The sequence below is a fragment of the Trachypithecus francoisi genome, unplaced genomic scaffold, assembly GCF_009764315.1.
Source record: "Trachypithecus francoisi isolate TF-2019V2 unplaced genomic scaffold, Tfra_2.0 Lachesis_group5, whole genome shotgun sequence".
Lineage (NCBI taxonomy): Eukaryota > Metazoa > Chordata > Mammalia > Primates > Cercopithecidae > Trachypithecus > Trachypithecus francoisi.
The window spans coordinates 106,864,464-106,880,935 of NW_022681470.1; the positions used below are offsets into that span (position 1 = coordinate 106,864,464).

Sequence of the window (16,472 nt, forward strand, 5' to 3'; positions counted from 1 at the left end):
TCATACTAGTTTTTCATTACATTAAAAGGCAAAACAGCCCCAGTTGCTTTTGGTATAAATGCTGAAAAGCATCTCCTATTACTTGAAGGACTACGAAGGATTTAGACTTTCACATGTAAAGTGATCGTGGCCTCTTTTCCAGGCTTTGTAAACTGACTTTTGGGGGCATAACTTTTATAGGTCAGTTGGTGCACCAGAGTAATTAATTAACGAAAATAGGCCGGGCGCGGTGGCTCAGGCCTGTAATCCCATCACTTTGGGAGGCCAAGGCAGGTGGATCACGAGGTCAGGAGATCGAGACCATCCTGGCCAACATGGTGAAACCCCGTCTCTACTAAAAATACAAAAAAAATTAGCCAAGCATGGTGGTGGGCACCTGTAGTCCAACTACTCGGGAGGCTGAGGCAGGAGAATGGCGTGAACCCAGGAGGCGGAGCTTGCAGTGAGCCGAGATCGCACCACTGCACTCCAGCCTGAGCAACAAAGCAAGATTCCATCTCCCCCACTACCCCCCACCAAAAAAAAAAAAACAGAAAAAAGAAAGAAGAGAAAATAGTTCCTAGACTTTTCTGAGTTTGGGTGGAGTTTTATCCAGTGCATTTGAATGACCAGGAATAAAGCACTACATTGTAGATTCCACTGCTCCTTACTCCCCACCTCCATGCCAGCCCTGCTTCTAGCCTTTTGAAGTAGATGTCTCCAGTATTCTGACACCATGTGTTCCTTCAGCTTTTGATCACATTACTCTTCATAACTCTGTAGTCATCCCACATTCACTTTCTATATCACAGAAACCTCCTGGCCCTCTGTTAGGAGAGACTGCTCAAGGCGAGTTTTTTGGCATTGCATATCCCTATTCTCCATTTTACCTCCACTCTGCTCTTTCACGTGAAAACCATCCTTCGACTGAGCCCAAAAGGCCCATTCATTCAACTTTTCTTCTAAAACCACTTAAGCTCTCTAACGCCTGTGTAGGTATGGATATGGATTAAATAAATCTCAAAATGAACATAAGATATTGTGAAACATAATATTTTTGTTAGCTTTATTTCAGGCAAGCACATTTAACCAAATTGCAAATTATATCACTATTAGACAGAAAATCCTACCAGATAAGACTTCTGAGGTTTGGTACAGTAGTTTGTCTTGATGGCCTCATGTATACAGTCACTATAGTCAGTATTGCACTTGCCACACTTACAGCTTAAAGCAACAGGATAGGAAAAATAGGGAGCAACATGGAGTGGGCATCCTGGTATTTCTACAGTCCTGTAGATGAAGTCTCTATATGTGCAAACATCCTGGGACAGAGCATATTTGGGAAGAAACAGTTTGCCATTGATATCCTGAGGAAAGAACAGAAAAGAGAACATAATGTGACAGGACTTTAGGAAACATATAGAAATAGAAACATAAAAATAAATTCACTTATATTCCTTCATCACAAATACAACTGGGAAAGAATTCTTTAGCCTCATTCTCCAATACCAACTTAACCACGCTGAATTCTACAGAGACAAAAGTGACACCTCCTCTCTTTTATCATTGATCATGGGAACAAGATAAGGTTTAAGTAAATCTGGGACATAAAACTGTTATAAAATTATCTGCATCCATTGTACTGAGTAGATTCACATAATATTGTAACCTGTGTACTCTGCTTCTAAGGAGTCAATAACCATTAGATTTGGGAAACGAGGTTGTGATTTATTTCATTTCCTTTCTGTACAGGAATGGACTTCTTAAAGGCTTATATAATTTACAGCCAAAAGAAGTAACATAAACTACATACCCGTGTCATACAATATCCAGCACAGATGGTGGTGTTGATGGTTAGGCAATAAGCACACTCTCTCCTTTCGATGTGCATTGTATACTCAGTGGGAATACAAAAAGACATCGCTTGCCCACATGCAAGGCCAAAAAGCATGGACATCAGAAAGACAGCAGTCATGCTAAATCAAAGACAAAATTAAAGAACCTATTGGTTAAAATCAGAAAGGGCAAATAAGCCAAGAAAAAGTATAACCAAACCTCAATACCATCCCAATGCATATAATCATGCTTATAATTCTACCATTTGGTCAAGGAAGATGCCGGAAAGATAAAGTCCAAAAAAGATCGACTAAAATTACCACTGGTGTTAAGGGGCTAACTCAGAAATCTAGGAACCCCCTGATCCCACTTCCAAACCCTTAGGATATCCCTTTAAGGTTGAAATATGTACAGTTGGAACAAATAAAAGATTATTTACACAGAAGAGGCATATAATTTGTTCTCAAAAAGATTAACAGGCAAAAAAAAAAAGTTGACACAATTAGAAGAATACAATCAAGGATGACAGCTCCATTATGGATTAGCCAGGAATATTAAATAATTTTTGGATGCATGGAAGAAAATAGAGGATCCACAGTGCCTCAGGCAGAAACAGAACATGCATCTCAACAGAACTTGTTAAATATCAATTGGATATCATTATCAATATGTATTGATTGGATATAGTTATATATTTATATGATATATTGGATATATCATATCAATATGACATTGATATGATATTGATATCATTATACCTCTGGATAATGTTATGACATAATTATTTTAGTTCCACTACTGAGGAAGGGTAATTAAATTTCAGACTTTTGGATGTAAGTTGATCACCTTGAAGATTTAAGAAGTTTTTTTTAATCTTACAAATATTGTACAGCTAGCTAGATGTGTTTGGATTTTTTTCATTCTCAAGTATCATTGTCTGTAAAGAAAATATATACCTTAATGGAGTATTATTGTTGTCTATGAGCATAAACTTGTTTGCTTGTTCTATTAAATAAATTATAATTTACAAAATATTTTGTCCAATAATCAGAAGTACCAAGATTTCCCCAAATCTGTCAGTTATACCTCAACAGCATCTTTAAGCTATATACACTAAAACCTATGTTAACTGAAACCTCATAGGTTCAGCCTCAGTTAACCAGGATTTTTTTTTCAATCAACTTATGAGAAACCATGAAAACCACATTACGCAGGTTACCAGGGATTTATTTTAAATTTCAGATTCCAGAGATTAGTGGTCATTTCAATCAACCTTCTATTCGTAGAATGAGAATTGCAGATAAATTAGATAAACATATATTGAGCGTCTGAACCAGGCAATGACAGACACAAATGGAAAAGATATGGTCCTTTACCTAAAGGGGTGACTGTCCAGTGGAGGAGCTAATATGAACACAAATAATAAAAATACAGATTGTTCTAGTGCTCTGAAAGAGTCCAGATTATGACTTTAAGACCTACAATTATCAAAGATTTATGTTTACTATACTTCTTATTACACAAGAAAGTAACCCATTTTAGGAAGACTTAACTTTCAAAGGTTAAAAAAACAGGGGTTTTTCTCACAAATTCTTTTAAATGAAATGTTGCATATTCAAACATTCTATGGAGGGGTTTTTTTTGGTATTTGAGTTAAGGAGCAAAAAACATACAAATTCCTTACTCATGGAACCTGGCTTTCTCAAGCGCTTCTCAAATGTCAGCTCCCGCTATGGTACAGAGTTGGTTCCAGTATTTTAGAGATACGGACCTTGAGGATCCTCTGTAGGATCTTAACATTACTAACGGCTAAATTACGTAAAATGCTTACCCATCATGGTCGTTATAGTTCTTGCTTGTTTAGACAGCCAGCTACTGAGTTTTTTCTATAGGAAACAATTAACTTCACATAATTTAACTTTTAGCTCTATGATTCTGTATAAAATCGATGTGGTGACCTGGTGATGAAAATATTGGTCTAAAAAATTAAGAAACAGAATTCTTCCATAAATCTATGAGAACTTGACTAAAATGTATAATCTGTTTGGGTGTTATTTCACCATCTGCAAAATAGAAAGTGACAAGTACACCCGACCCTTTTTAAAATGTAGGATGAAAATTTGTTTTGGTTTTCCTGTTATTGTCATACTTACTATGGATACTCTATTTTTTTTAAGTTTCTCCTATAAATGTAGAACTCTAAAGTAACAAAAGTAGAAAATGAAAGTGCTGAATTACCAGCCACAGTAGCTGTACAACTTTGTGGGCATAAAGAAAGCAAGAACTGTGCTTTTTCCTTTACTTCTTTATTGCAAATAGTAAAACTTCACCCACAGAATCTTTCTGGGCCTCAACTTTCTCATCTATAAAAGGAAGGCTTAGAACCGGAAGATGATCGTGAAAATCTTCGCAGCACAAATAGTCTGTAATTCTATATGATAAATTAGTGTCAGATCTGATTGACTGATTGATTAAGAGTTAGTGATCTAAATTCTACTTCAGGATTTAATTGCGGTTGTGTGCAACTGAGTAATTTAATGTCTTTATGCCTTCATTTTTCCATATGTCCCTTCCTAAAGTCATAAAAAGAATAAAACAATACACGTGAAACACTTGGCACTCTATATAAGAAAGATCATATAGCTATATAACACTGTACAAATCAGCGTTAGTTAATCCCTTCCTCTGTGATACGCCACAATTTCTTCTTCATCGTCATCTGGGTTCTCATATTTGCCACTTAATCATCTGAAATCATCATAAATAATTTGTTGGGTACCTAAACATAGAAGGCATGGTTTCAGGCAGGGCCTAAATAATGAGATGCCTTCTTCAGATGCATGACCATATATGTCCCTACTTTCAACATGTTTTCTTCTTCCAAGATATGTTCTTTCCTTTGCCCCTTTCCTCTCTTTTTTCCTCTTATTTTTGCTCCCAATGCTTCATTCTTGATAAACACTTTCCTCTCTGCTCTGCCAATTTCCTTCATTAATTTTTACTCTCCAAATCCCTTACTATGAAAAGAACTAATTGCCCATCCTATGAATAATCCTGGAACTTCACTAAAGCAGTATATTTTTCTAGAAAGCAAAATGTGCTATACAGCAGGTGTGTGTGTGCTGAACACTATCAATGGCGGTTTAACTGTTAAATAACTAAAAAGAACTTATAATACAGAGCACATTACCCCTGCAGGTACTCAAAAATGAATTTGCTCTAACATTTCCAGAAGCATATTTTAATAAAAGATGACCATTAGTACAGAAATTGAGAGGATTTAATACACAGATCATTAAATTGACAACAATATTTAAATCAAAATGAAAACAGAAGAAAGCCATGAATATCAAATATCCTTCATTAGTGAACTAACCAGTTGCTTCTCTTTCTTTAAGTCAATGAATTTTTTCCTTATGCTTATGTATGTAGTTCAATCACCTTCATCTACTACTAAACAATTTGGAGCAATAATTTAAAATATTAGAGCTTATTGAAGCAAATTATCTTTCAGCATTTTCCACTTTCTAAAAAATGGTAAAATGGTGAAAATGAAAAAAATCGCTTAAGAACATTTCATTTCACAGAGCCTTCTTACTATAGACACCTACCTTACTTTGCATTGGTGAGCAGATGCTGTGATGACCCAAACTAAAAGCTCTTGGTTCATTTTATACCCTTCAGGATAATCCCCTCTGATCTTCTTGGTTATATAATTGCATTTGATTTACTGCTTTTTTATCTGAAAAGCATCTATTGAAAATTCATACTGAACTCCAAATAAAATGTATTTAGACAAACAAGCTCACAATATCTTTCCCTGGAAGCTGACATTATTGCAGCATGCATTTTCCTCTCTCCTGTTTCAAAATAAATTACCTTTTAAATATATTCTTTATTAATATTTATTTATTAATATTAACAAAAGATAGATACAGAATGGGAAAAGCCAAATTCAAAAAACACTCTAACACCATCTAAGTAAGTCTTGGGAATAAAAATTTATTTAGGGCTTGAGTGCTTCAAGTTTTACCTAAATGTTCATGTAAAGATATATAAAATTATTCCTCATCTAAAAATTTTGTTTAGAACAAAATGTGTAGTTCAAAATCTTTTGGGGGGGATTTTAAGATATTAAGTAAAATTTACACGTGTGACAGAATGACTGTCTGAGGAACATGGCCACATCTGACAGGATGTCAAGCTGACCTGAGATAAAATTTTGGCCCTGCCATTTACTTGCTATATGACATTGGCATGCTTGACTGCTTTAGTTTCTATGAAAAGGTAATATCACTTCTCTAACGATTTTTGGTGTTGAGCATTTTTTCATATGCTTGTTGGCCACGTATATATCTTCTTTTGAAAAGTGTCTGTTTATGTCTTTTGCCACTTTTTAACAGGGTTCTTCAGTTTTTGCTTATAAATTTGTTTAAGCTTCTTATGGATTCTGGGTATTAGACCTTTGTCAGATGCATAGTTTGCAAATATTTTCTCCCATTCTGTAGGTTGTGTGTTTATTCTGTTGATAGTTTCTTTCGCTGTTATACCAGGTAACAAAAGTACACGATCCTAGAGAGATGGGAAGCAGACAGGGAGAAACAGACTGGAGAAAGTTTCTGGGTCATAATGCAGAAGCTCTTTAGTTAAAGGTCCCATTTATCAATTTTTGTTTTTGTTGAAGTTGCATTTGTCGTCTTTGTCATGAAATCTTTGCCTGGTCCTACATCCGGAATGATATTTCCGAGGTTATCCTCCAGAGTGTTTACAGTTTTAGATTTTACATTTAAGGCTTTAATCCATGTTGAGTTGATTTTTCTATACAGTGTAGGGAAGGGATCCAGTTTCAATCTTCTGCATATGCTTAGCCAGTTATCTCAGCACCATTTATTGAATAGGGAATCCTTTCCCCATTGCTTGTTTTTGTCAGTTTAATTGAGCAAATGATTGTTGAATCAGGCAGCCCTCAGAATCAGAAGAGATTCACAGAACTCTGCTCCTCAATGTGGGCAGCCAGCATTTATGAACAGAAAGTAGAAATGAGATACAGAACCAGCTTTATTTCATTATAGATCAGCACTTGCCTTACTCGGACAAAGTCTGATCAGCTGGCTGCCTATAATTGATTGAAGCTCAGCTGCTGTGATGAGCTGAAAGTCAGCTGTTTGTTACCAAAGTATACTCCTAAGTTAGGCTTGCAGTTAGTTTACATACTAAGTTAGGTTGCAGTTCATTATGTAGGAACTCACAACACAGAGGTATCCTCAGGCCATATTTCGTTTAACAGATATATACCGAGAAATGGCCATGTCAGGGGCTCCAAAGTCTTGGGAATGTGAGCTACTATGTAATAAGATAATTTTTAAAACAGGGAAATGGAAATGAGGGTGCTAATCTAATTTCAGACAAGACGCTAACACAAGAGTATGATAAATGGAAGAATATTACATATGTGTTTCTAATGGAATGAGTGCCTCCTTTGTATAAAGCATTGATTCAGGAGCTCATTTTCTAGTGGATTTATATACCTATTCCTGGGAGATATATATATGTGTGTGTGTGTGTGTGTGTGTACATATGTAATGGGCAACTATATAAACACTTGGCCTGTTACTAGAACTATAATAAATATCATGCATTTGGGTAGTGATTTTCTTGCTAAAGAGGCCTTAATGTATATGATCTCATACTGTTAAAAGAATCCAGGCATGTTGAATTTGTGCTTCTGATCCAGGTTTACTTTCTCACCCAAAATAATTATAAAACAATACAAAATATATAAAATAATGTCTCTATACATATTGGACATCAGGTAACAAAAGTACGTGATCTGAGAGACACAGGAAACAAACAGGAAAAAACTGCCTGGAGAAAGTTTCTGAGCCATAGGGCAGGAAAGGTTACCAAGGCAGAGACCACAAGCATCACCGAATTGAAGAGAGAGACCTGGGAGTCCATGGATCCCCAAGGCAGACAGAGTTCACAAGAAAGACATTATCAAAAAAGAAAACCACAAACTAATAACCCTCATGAAATGAACAGAGATACAAAAATTCTTCACAAAATTTAGCAAAACAAAATAAACAGTACATAAAAAGAATAATACATCACGGTCAAAGTGGAATTTATTTCAGGAATGCAAGTTTAGTTTGCATTCAATTAAGAAAATTCACCATACTAACAGACTAAAAAATAAAAGGCTTACAATGATCTCAATGGAAACACACACACACACAACCACATACACAAAAGCATTTGACAAAATCCAACATATATTCCTGAAAAAATTTTCAGGAAACTTGGAATAGAAGAAAACTTCCTAACTTAATAAAAGGCATCAGCAAAAATTTATGATTAATATCATTCCTCTAAGATCAGGAAAAAGGCAAAAATGTCTGCTTTTGCATCTTCTATTAAACACTGTACTGTACATGTAATGTTAATGCAATAAGCCAAAGGAAAAAAGACATTCAGATGGGAAAGGAAGGAGTAAAATTTTATTCACATACAACATGACCATCTATGTAGAAAATCTTATTGAATTGCTGATTTCAAGATTGTAAAACTGTGGTATTAAGAAAGTGGTGGTAAGACAGATCGTTGGAACAAAATATGGTCCAGTAATAAACCTGCACACATGTGGTCAAATGACTTTCAAGAAAGGTGAAAATGAAATTATGTAGAGAATAAATAGTATTTTCAACAAATGGTGCTGGAACAATTCGTTATCCATATATAAAAATAAATACTTTTTAAAAATAAATAACTTCAATACATAGCTTGCATCATATACAAATGTTAACATGAAATATAAAAACTAAAATTCTAAAACTTCTAGAAGAAAGCATGGAATAAAACTTTTGTTAGGCAAAACTTGAATTAGGCAAAACTTTCTTAGATATAACACCAACAGCATGATCCATTTTCAAAAACAATAAATTGGACTCTGTCAGAATTAAGAACTTCTCTCTTCAAAAGGCATTGTTAAAACAACAAAGACATACCACAAACTGAAAGAAAAGAAACTTGCAAATTATATATAAGATAAAGAACTTGTATACAGAATATATGAAGAACTTGCTATACTCAACTGTAAGAAAAAAATTATCCAATTTTTTAAATAAGCAAATGTTTGAATAGACATTTCACAAAATTATATAGATGGGAACTAAACAGATTAAAAATTTTCATCATTAGTCTCAGAGATAAGCAAATTAAGACCTCAATGACATAGCACTACACACTTCTTGGGCTGCCTAAAATTTAAAAATTGGAAATACCAAGGGTTAGCAAGGATGTGGAGCAACTGAAATTTGCATACAATGTTTCATGGAAACATAAAATGGTACAAGTTTGTCAGTTCATAAGTCTCTCAAAAAGTTAAACATACACCTACAATATGACCTAACCATTCCACTCCTAAGTATTTATCTAAGAGAAATAATAGGATATACCCATCCATGAACTTTTACACAAACATTTATAGCATCTTTATTTTTAATAGTCCCAAACTGGAAACAAACTGAATGTCCATCCACAGGTGATAAACAAATATGTCATACATATGCAATAGAATGTTTGCCAGCAATAAATAGGAATAAACTACTGACATAGTAGGGACATTAATATCAATAATGTTATAATCTTAATATTATTAACATAGACCAAAACAGAGTACATGCCATATAATTCTGTTTATATAAAATACCAGAAAATACAAATTAATGTAAGACAGAAAGCAGATTAATGATTGCCTGGGGATGAGAAAAGACAAGGAAGGGGAAGAAAGAAGATTTCCAAGGGGCAGAGGAAACATTTAGGAGGTGAAAAATATGTTCATTGTCTTGATTGTGATGATGGTTTTATAGGATATACATATGTTAAAACCTATCAAAATATATGCAGAGTTAGGGGTTGAATTATGTACCCCCAAATTTCAAATGTTGAAGTTCTGAACTGTAGTATATCAGAATGTGACCTTTTTTGGAAATAAGTTCATTATAAATGAAATTAATTAATATGAAATAACACTGGAGTAAAGTAGGCCACTAACCAATATGATTGGATATATCCCCTTACAAAAAGAGGAAATTTGGACGCAGACACATGAACAAGGAGAATGCCATGTGAAGAATGAAATTATGTTGCCTCAAACCAAGGACTGCCAGAAGCTACAATAGAGGCCTGGAATACATCCTAGCTCAGCAGCTTCACAGGGAACATGGCCCTGCAGACACCTTGATCTTGGACTTCTGGCCTCTAGAGCTGTGAGAAAACAAATCTCTGTTGTTTTAAACCCCTCAGTTTATGGTACTGTGTTATGGCAGTCCTAGGAAACTAATATATGCAATTTATTGTATGTCAATTATACCTCAATAAAACTGATAAAAAAATATGGTAGGTGGAAATGATCTGTGCCTATTTGTCTAACTTCGTGTCATACCCACCTCCCTCCACCTTTTATTTATTATGTCTCTTTGAACATTCCAAACTTGTTCTATGGAGCAACCTTTCAACAAGTCTTTGAATGGCTTTCTTCTTATCATCTCAGCTTAAAAATTACTTCTTTAGCAAACCCTTCCTTGACCACCAAGTCTAATGCAGCCTACTGCCACTGTCACTTTTTATCCTGTTATCTCATGTTTTCTTAATTGCATTTAGCGTTTTCTGATACTATATTTGTTTATATACTTATTCTCTGTCTCTCCCTTTCCAACTAGACTGTAAGCAATTTAAATGGAAGCTTTATTTGTCTTGCTCATCACCATATCTTCAGAATCCAAACCAGCCTCTGTTATATATTAGGTACTCAGTAAATACTGATTATATAAATAAATGGAAACATAGATCCTATTCTGACATTTTGCATCCATGGAGAGGTTATTTAATGCTCTGATGCCCTATAGATAGTTACAGGCACAGTCAGGCTAACATCCAAGTTTCTTGACATCGGTTTCATTGCATTAAAATTTTAACTCATTTTCAAAGAAAAGCACTCACACTCTTTAGTTAGCTAAACAGAGAAGTGGCATTAAAATATTAATCAGATTTACTGACATTATCCTTTACCCCAAAGATTGAGTACTTTTCTAGCTCCTACTATTCTCTATATCCATACAATTTTAAAATCCTGGACAATATATAAACACTTTTTAAAAAAATCGGTTTAGTCATCTTAAGTTTGAGTTATCAGTAAGAATCATATTAAAATGGCCTGCAACATGAAATAAAACCTGTTTGTTTACTTAATTCCTTTCAATGCTTTTTTCCTTAATACAGATAATTGGTAGCAAATAGAGTTCACCCTATTTGCATATTGATCATTTTATTATTTTAAAGCTCTCAAGTGAGAAGACAAAATTGATTTAATATGTATAAAAATTATGTCAATTTGCTTTTCTCTTTTGGTAACAGATTAAAACCCCTTGTATACCAGATTTACATGAATGTATGCAAGTTCTTTTCTATTTCAAAACATTTTTTGAAATTAAGGTCATCTATAAATGTTAATAGAAATTGCTAACGTCTTCTGTAATAAAATTTGTAGTGTTATAAAGTCAGATTGGTATCTAGTTTTCCTTACCCGTATGTCAAAACTAGTTTCTCTATCCCTTAGTATAATATCTTTCTTTCTACTTATGTTACTTTATATAACCCCTGGTAATTAGATATTATTTCCCTGGCTGAATAATGTGAGCAGTATTAACCATACTCACAATAACAAGTGTAACCACTTCTCAGCAACTAATGAACAATATGCTGTTAATCTCACCCAAAAATTTTTAACTTTTCTTATCTTTTTTAGCACACCTTTTATTTCTGAAGAAGTTTGCAGTATTATTATATGCAAAAATCAATCAAAACTTTAGTTAGCAAATTAATCAGTGGTAGTCACAAAATAATAAATCCATAATGTAGTTAACGTGTCTCATTACATATGTGTGAGTTTTCCTAGTGTTTAGAATTATCTTCTATTGGGAACAATGGCTATTCATGAACTCATTAATTCATTTGTTCAACAAATCTATGATATTTCCACCTCATTCCAGACACTGCCCTCAAGAAACCCCTTCTTACCAGTTTGGGCTATTCTAGCCCAAAACATGAACCAGGTTTGGTGAACCTCCCCATAGGGAAAGTAAATAAAGGAATAAGGAGAGGACCAAAATGTGTTTAGGTAAACACATTTTGATTTCAAGGGAGTCAAGAGTAGGGAAAAGCTCTTCCCTGCCTGGCCCAAGAGGAGGCCTCCCAGTTTCTACTCCAGCACTACCAACAACTGTTCTCATTGGTCAGTGCCCAGACTATTCAGCTTCTCCCCAAAGCCCCACATATTTCTGCTTTCACCTATCAAGGATTAACTGGTGTAAGAATTTCTCTTCTACTAAAAACAATTAGAAAACAGGGCAAAATATATGAAACAATTATTCATAGACTTTGGATAATAGGAACCACAAGGCTGATACTGAAAGAAAGGAAACCAATAAGTTAACCCCTATGATTGTCCTAGAAACCTGAAGGCAGTTTCTAGGCTACAGCACAGAGAGGGGCAACCAAACAGAGATGATATTCTTGAGGAATTGTGAAGACACATATAGAAGTTCAGGGAGGCTGAAATGCCTAGAATTTTTAGGACAGAGAAATGAAGAGGAGGGAGCTGCCTAGAAAGAAAATCTGGAGATCTGAAAGGGGTTTTCACTGAGTCTTTGACTGATGACCAATTTGTATATGATCGGGTTGAAACTATGAAGCCAAGGAAAGATTACTAAAAATCAGGAGGCTGAACAATTCCTAGAGCTTACTTATATCTAAAAATAGTTTGTGCTTCCATAAGCCAGAGTGGAGAGGTACTATAATACATAATTAGGTAGAGTCCTCAGAAAAGTCATACTTTAAAAGTGAGGATAAATTAACTCTAGAGTTAAGGCTGCTCTGAACCTTCCTGAACAAAGATAAAAAGCAACTTTCAAAAAGATTGAGTGAACCAAGTAACATGGATGTCTGCCAGAATGAAGTTCAATATTCCTTTAAAAAATACAACAAAATATAACTCACTTATTAAAATGTAAAATTGGCCGGGCGCGGTGGCTCAAGCCTGTAATCCCAGCACTTTGGGAGGCCGAGACGGGCGGATCACGAGGTCAGGAGATCGAGACCATCCTGGCTAACATGGTGAAACCCCGTCTCTACTAAAAAATACAAAAAAACTAGCCGGGCGAGGTGGCGGGCGCCTGTAGTCCCAGCTACTCGGGAGGCTGAGGCAGGAGAATGGCGTGAACCCGGGGGGCGGAGCTTGCAGTGAGCTGAGATCCGGCCACTGCACTCCAGCCTGGGCGACAGAGCGAGACTCCGTCTCAAAAAAAAAATAAAAAATAAAAAATAAAATGTAAAATTAACAATGTCTAGCATCCAATAAGAAATTACTAGGCATGCAAAGAAGTGAAAAATGTGACCCATACCAGAAGGAAAATCAATAAATAGAAACAGGCTCAAAATGGCAGAAATAATGAAATTCAGGGACAAGAACCTTAAAAGAGTTTTTACAAACATTTTTAATAGGCTTAAGAATCTAAATGAAAACATGAACATGAGGAAAAGCGAAATAAAAGGTATAATAAAAGACCCAAATGGAACTTCTAGAGATGAAAAATACAGTATCCAAAATGAAAAAAAAGTCACTGAATGAACTGAAAAACAGAGTGGATAGTTCAGAAGAAAATATCAGTACACTTAAAGACAGAACAATAGAAACCATGGTAGCCAGCTTCCAAGATGGTATCAATGATCTTCAGTTCCTAGTACTTGTGTCATTGTGTAATACCCACCCATTGTGTCATACCCGGATTTGATATGTCTGCGTGATCTTCAGACTGGAGCAAAAGTGAAGTTACGCCCTAAAGCTGTCATAAAAGACATTTCCTCTTTCATCTTGCTCAGTTGAATCACTTGCTATGAGGGAAGTCAGCTATCAGGTCACAAAAACACTCAAATGACAGCAACTATGGAGCAGTCCAAATGGCAAAGGACAGAGACCTCCTGCCAACAATCAGAACCAACTTATCAACAATGTAAGTGAGCCATCTTGGAAGTAGATCTTCAGCCCTGCAAGATAACTGCAATCTTAAGACAATATCTTGACTGCAACTTGATGAGGGACACTCCAAGCCAGAACCATTAGCTAAGTCACACCCAAATTCATGATCCACAGAAATCATTTGATGTATATTTATCATTGGTTTAACCTATTAAGTTTTAGAATAATTTGTTGAGCAGCAACAAATACCTAATTCAGAGACTACTTAAAATGAATAGCACAGGGAAAAAAGTTTTTTAAAAAGCCTTAGTGGAATAATATCAAGCAGAATAAAATACATGTAATTGGAGTCCAGAATAAAAGGTGAGAATTAAAGTGGGGACAAAAAAAAAATTGAAAAAATGTGGCTAAAATATTTCCAAATTTGATGACTATAAAGCCACAAATCCTAGAAGTTCAATAAAACCCAAGTAAAATAAACATTTAAAAAACTATTCTGCTTTTCTCCTCCATGATGGAAGATTAGATGCTTTTCTAGCATCCTTCACCTACTTGGAAGAAGCAAAACAGTGTTTCGAGATTCACACTGTGATCTTTTATTCAAGAAGGAACCTGAGAATTCAACAGAAAAGCAAAGGACACTTCAGATCTCAGGAAAGAAAAGGTAGGCAGGCAGTCTGCACAGCAGCATCTGGCTGAGAAATGTGAGTGAAACCCCAGTACATGAGAAGCCAAGACGGTGTCTTTCTATGAGTTAGTCTGTTCTCTCATTGCTGTAAAAAAGATGTGGGACTGGGTGATTTATAAAGAAAAGAGGTTTAATTGGTTCATGGTTCTGCAGGCTATACAGGAAGTATAGCAGGTTCTGCTTCAGGGGAGGCCTCAGGAAGCTTCCAATCATGGCAGAAATCAAAAGGTGAACAAAGTGTCTCACATGGCAGGAGCAGGAGCAAGACAGAGTAAGAGGGGAGATGCTGCACACTTTTAAACAACTAGATCTTATGAGAACTCACTCACAATCACAAGAACAGTGCTGAAAGGATAACGCTAAACCACTCATGAGAAATACACTCCCATGATCCAACCACATCCCCCCAGGCCCCACCTCCAACACTGGGGACTAGAATTCGACATGAGACTTGGTGGGGGACACGGACCCAAAGCATATCAGTCTACATTCTACCTTTCCACTGGGGAACTGTACCAAAAGCACCTTGTCCCTCCCAAGCCCTGGAGCTAACTGGGGGAAAGGCTTGGATACTGTGAGAAGAAAAGACACTGAGAAATGTCCTAGGCATTTTCTCAAATCTTGGACCCAGTTGGAGGATAGTATTCTCAATTCTGGCTCATCTCAAACTTGGTGGGATAGGGCTACTTAGCAGCAGTGCCTGCCGTGGGCATTAGAGAGTCTTGCGCTGGAGATTGGAGTCCTGGGTCTGGAGTGAGGGAGGAGCTCCCATAGCCAGAACTGAGGAGCAAGTTTGGAGTGTGCTGCAATTATGGGCACTGGAACTGGGCTCTGCCTCTTCATGGGATCAGAGACGGAGGAAATTTTCTGGAGAGCTGTGGTTTTGCACAGGTGGTGAAATTTGCAGACATGAACAGCTTTGCAATCTAAAGGCAATCTGCATGCAACTTTACTGAGTGCCCAACCTTGCTCTCTTGGTCAAAACGAGGGATTGAGCACAGCTGGATCTGAGGAGTGAGAGATAAGTGAGTACCACACCCACTCACCTAGTCTAGGAGCTAGTGCCACCCCTCCCTTCCCATGCAAGGAACTTCGTGCTGTGGCTGTTTTTCACTCCTTACCTGGGAACATCCCCAGGCATTTGGCAACTGTCCCCTGGGCTCATCAGAGCAGATACTTGCACCCACAATTAGGAAGCCTGAGCGCAGGCTGGGCTAGTCCATCTCCAACAGCTTCACCCCCACAACTCCCACTGAGGCTGAGCCTAGAACCCCAACCACTGAGCATCCCACAGCCCAGTCCAATGCCTGGGACACTGGAAAACTTCTCCTGGTAAACAAAGATCAAGATAAACCCAATTGCTGCCACCATAGCCATCTCTTACCTGCAAGTGCCCCCTACTGGCCTGGGGGTCAAGCAGCACAACCAAATACAAAATCTGCTTACACAACTGCACAGCAATTGAAAATGAGAGAAGCTTCTTTGGCCCCCACACCTCCAGTTTCTCAGGAGACCATAAGCCTGTGGTCTCAACTGGTACACAACTACTACAGCTGGCATTTGAGAAACCTACCACACTAAGGTTATCTGTAACCAGTCTTTGCCACTGAACACACTCAGAAGCAAAGCAAAATGGCCCTACTCAACATACCTTATAGTCACATCTTCAAGGAAAAATTAAAAAGTTCCATCCGTGGCTGGGGAATTCTTATGGAGGTCAGAGTGGAAGCAGGTGTGGGAAGCTCCAGCACAAGGAAACATGACTGCCAAAGTGTTTGAGCTCATTAGCAAGTTTGGCCTACCGTTAGCTGTTGCAGGAGGTGTGGCGAACTCTGCCTTATATAATGTGGATGCTTGGGGCAGAGTTATTGTCTTTGACCAATTCCATGGAGTACAGAACATTGTGGTAGGGAAAGGAATTTACTTTTTCATCCC

General features: G+C 36.6%; 1 protein-coding gene across 1 annotated transcript; it reads right to left on the reverse strand.

Moving 5' to 3' along the window:
- Window positions 1–1,091: 1,091 nt before the first annotated feature.
- On the reverse strand, window positions 1,092–1,954 carry TSHB (thyroid stimulating hormone subunit beta). Its single transcript, XM_033198187.1, has 2 exons — window positions 1,793–1,954; window positions 1,092–1,346 (listed from the first exon to the last, which is right to left on the reverse strand). Exons 1-2 carry the CDS (start codon window positions 1,952–1,954, stop codon window positions 1,092–1,094), a joined length of 417 nt encoding a protein of 138 aa, XP_033054078.1.
- Between the last annotated feature and the right edge of the window lie 14,518 nt (window positions 1,955–16,472).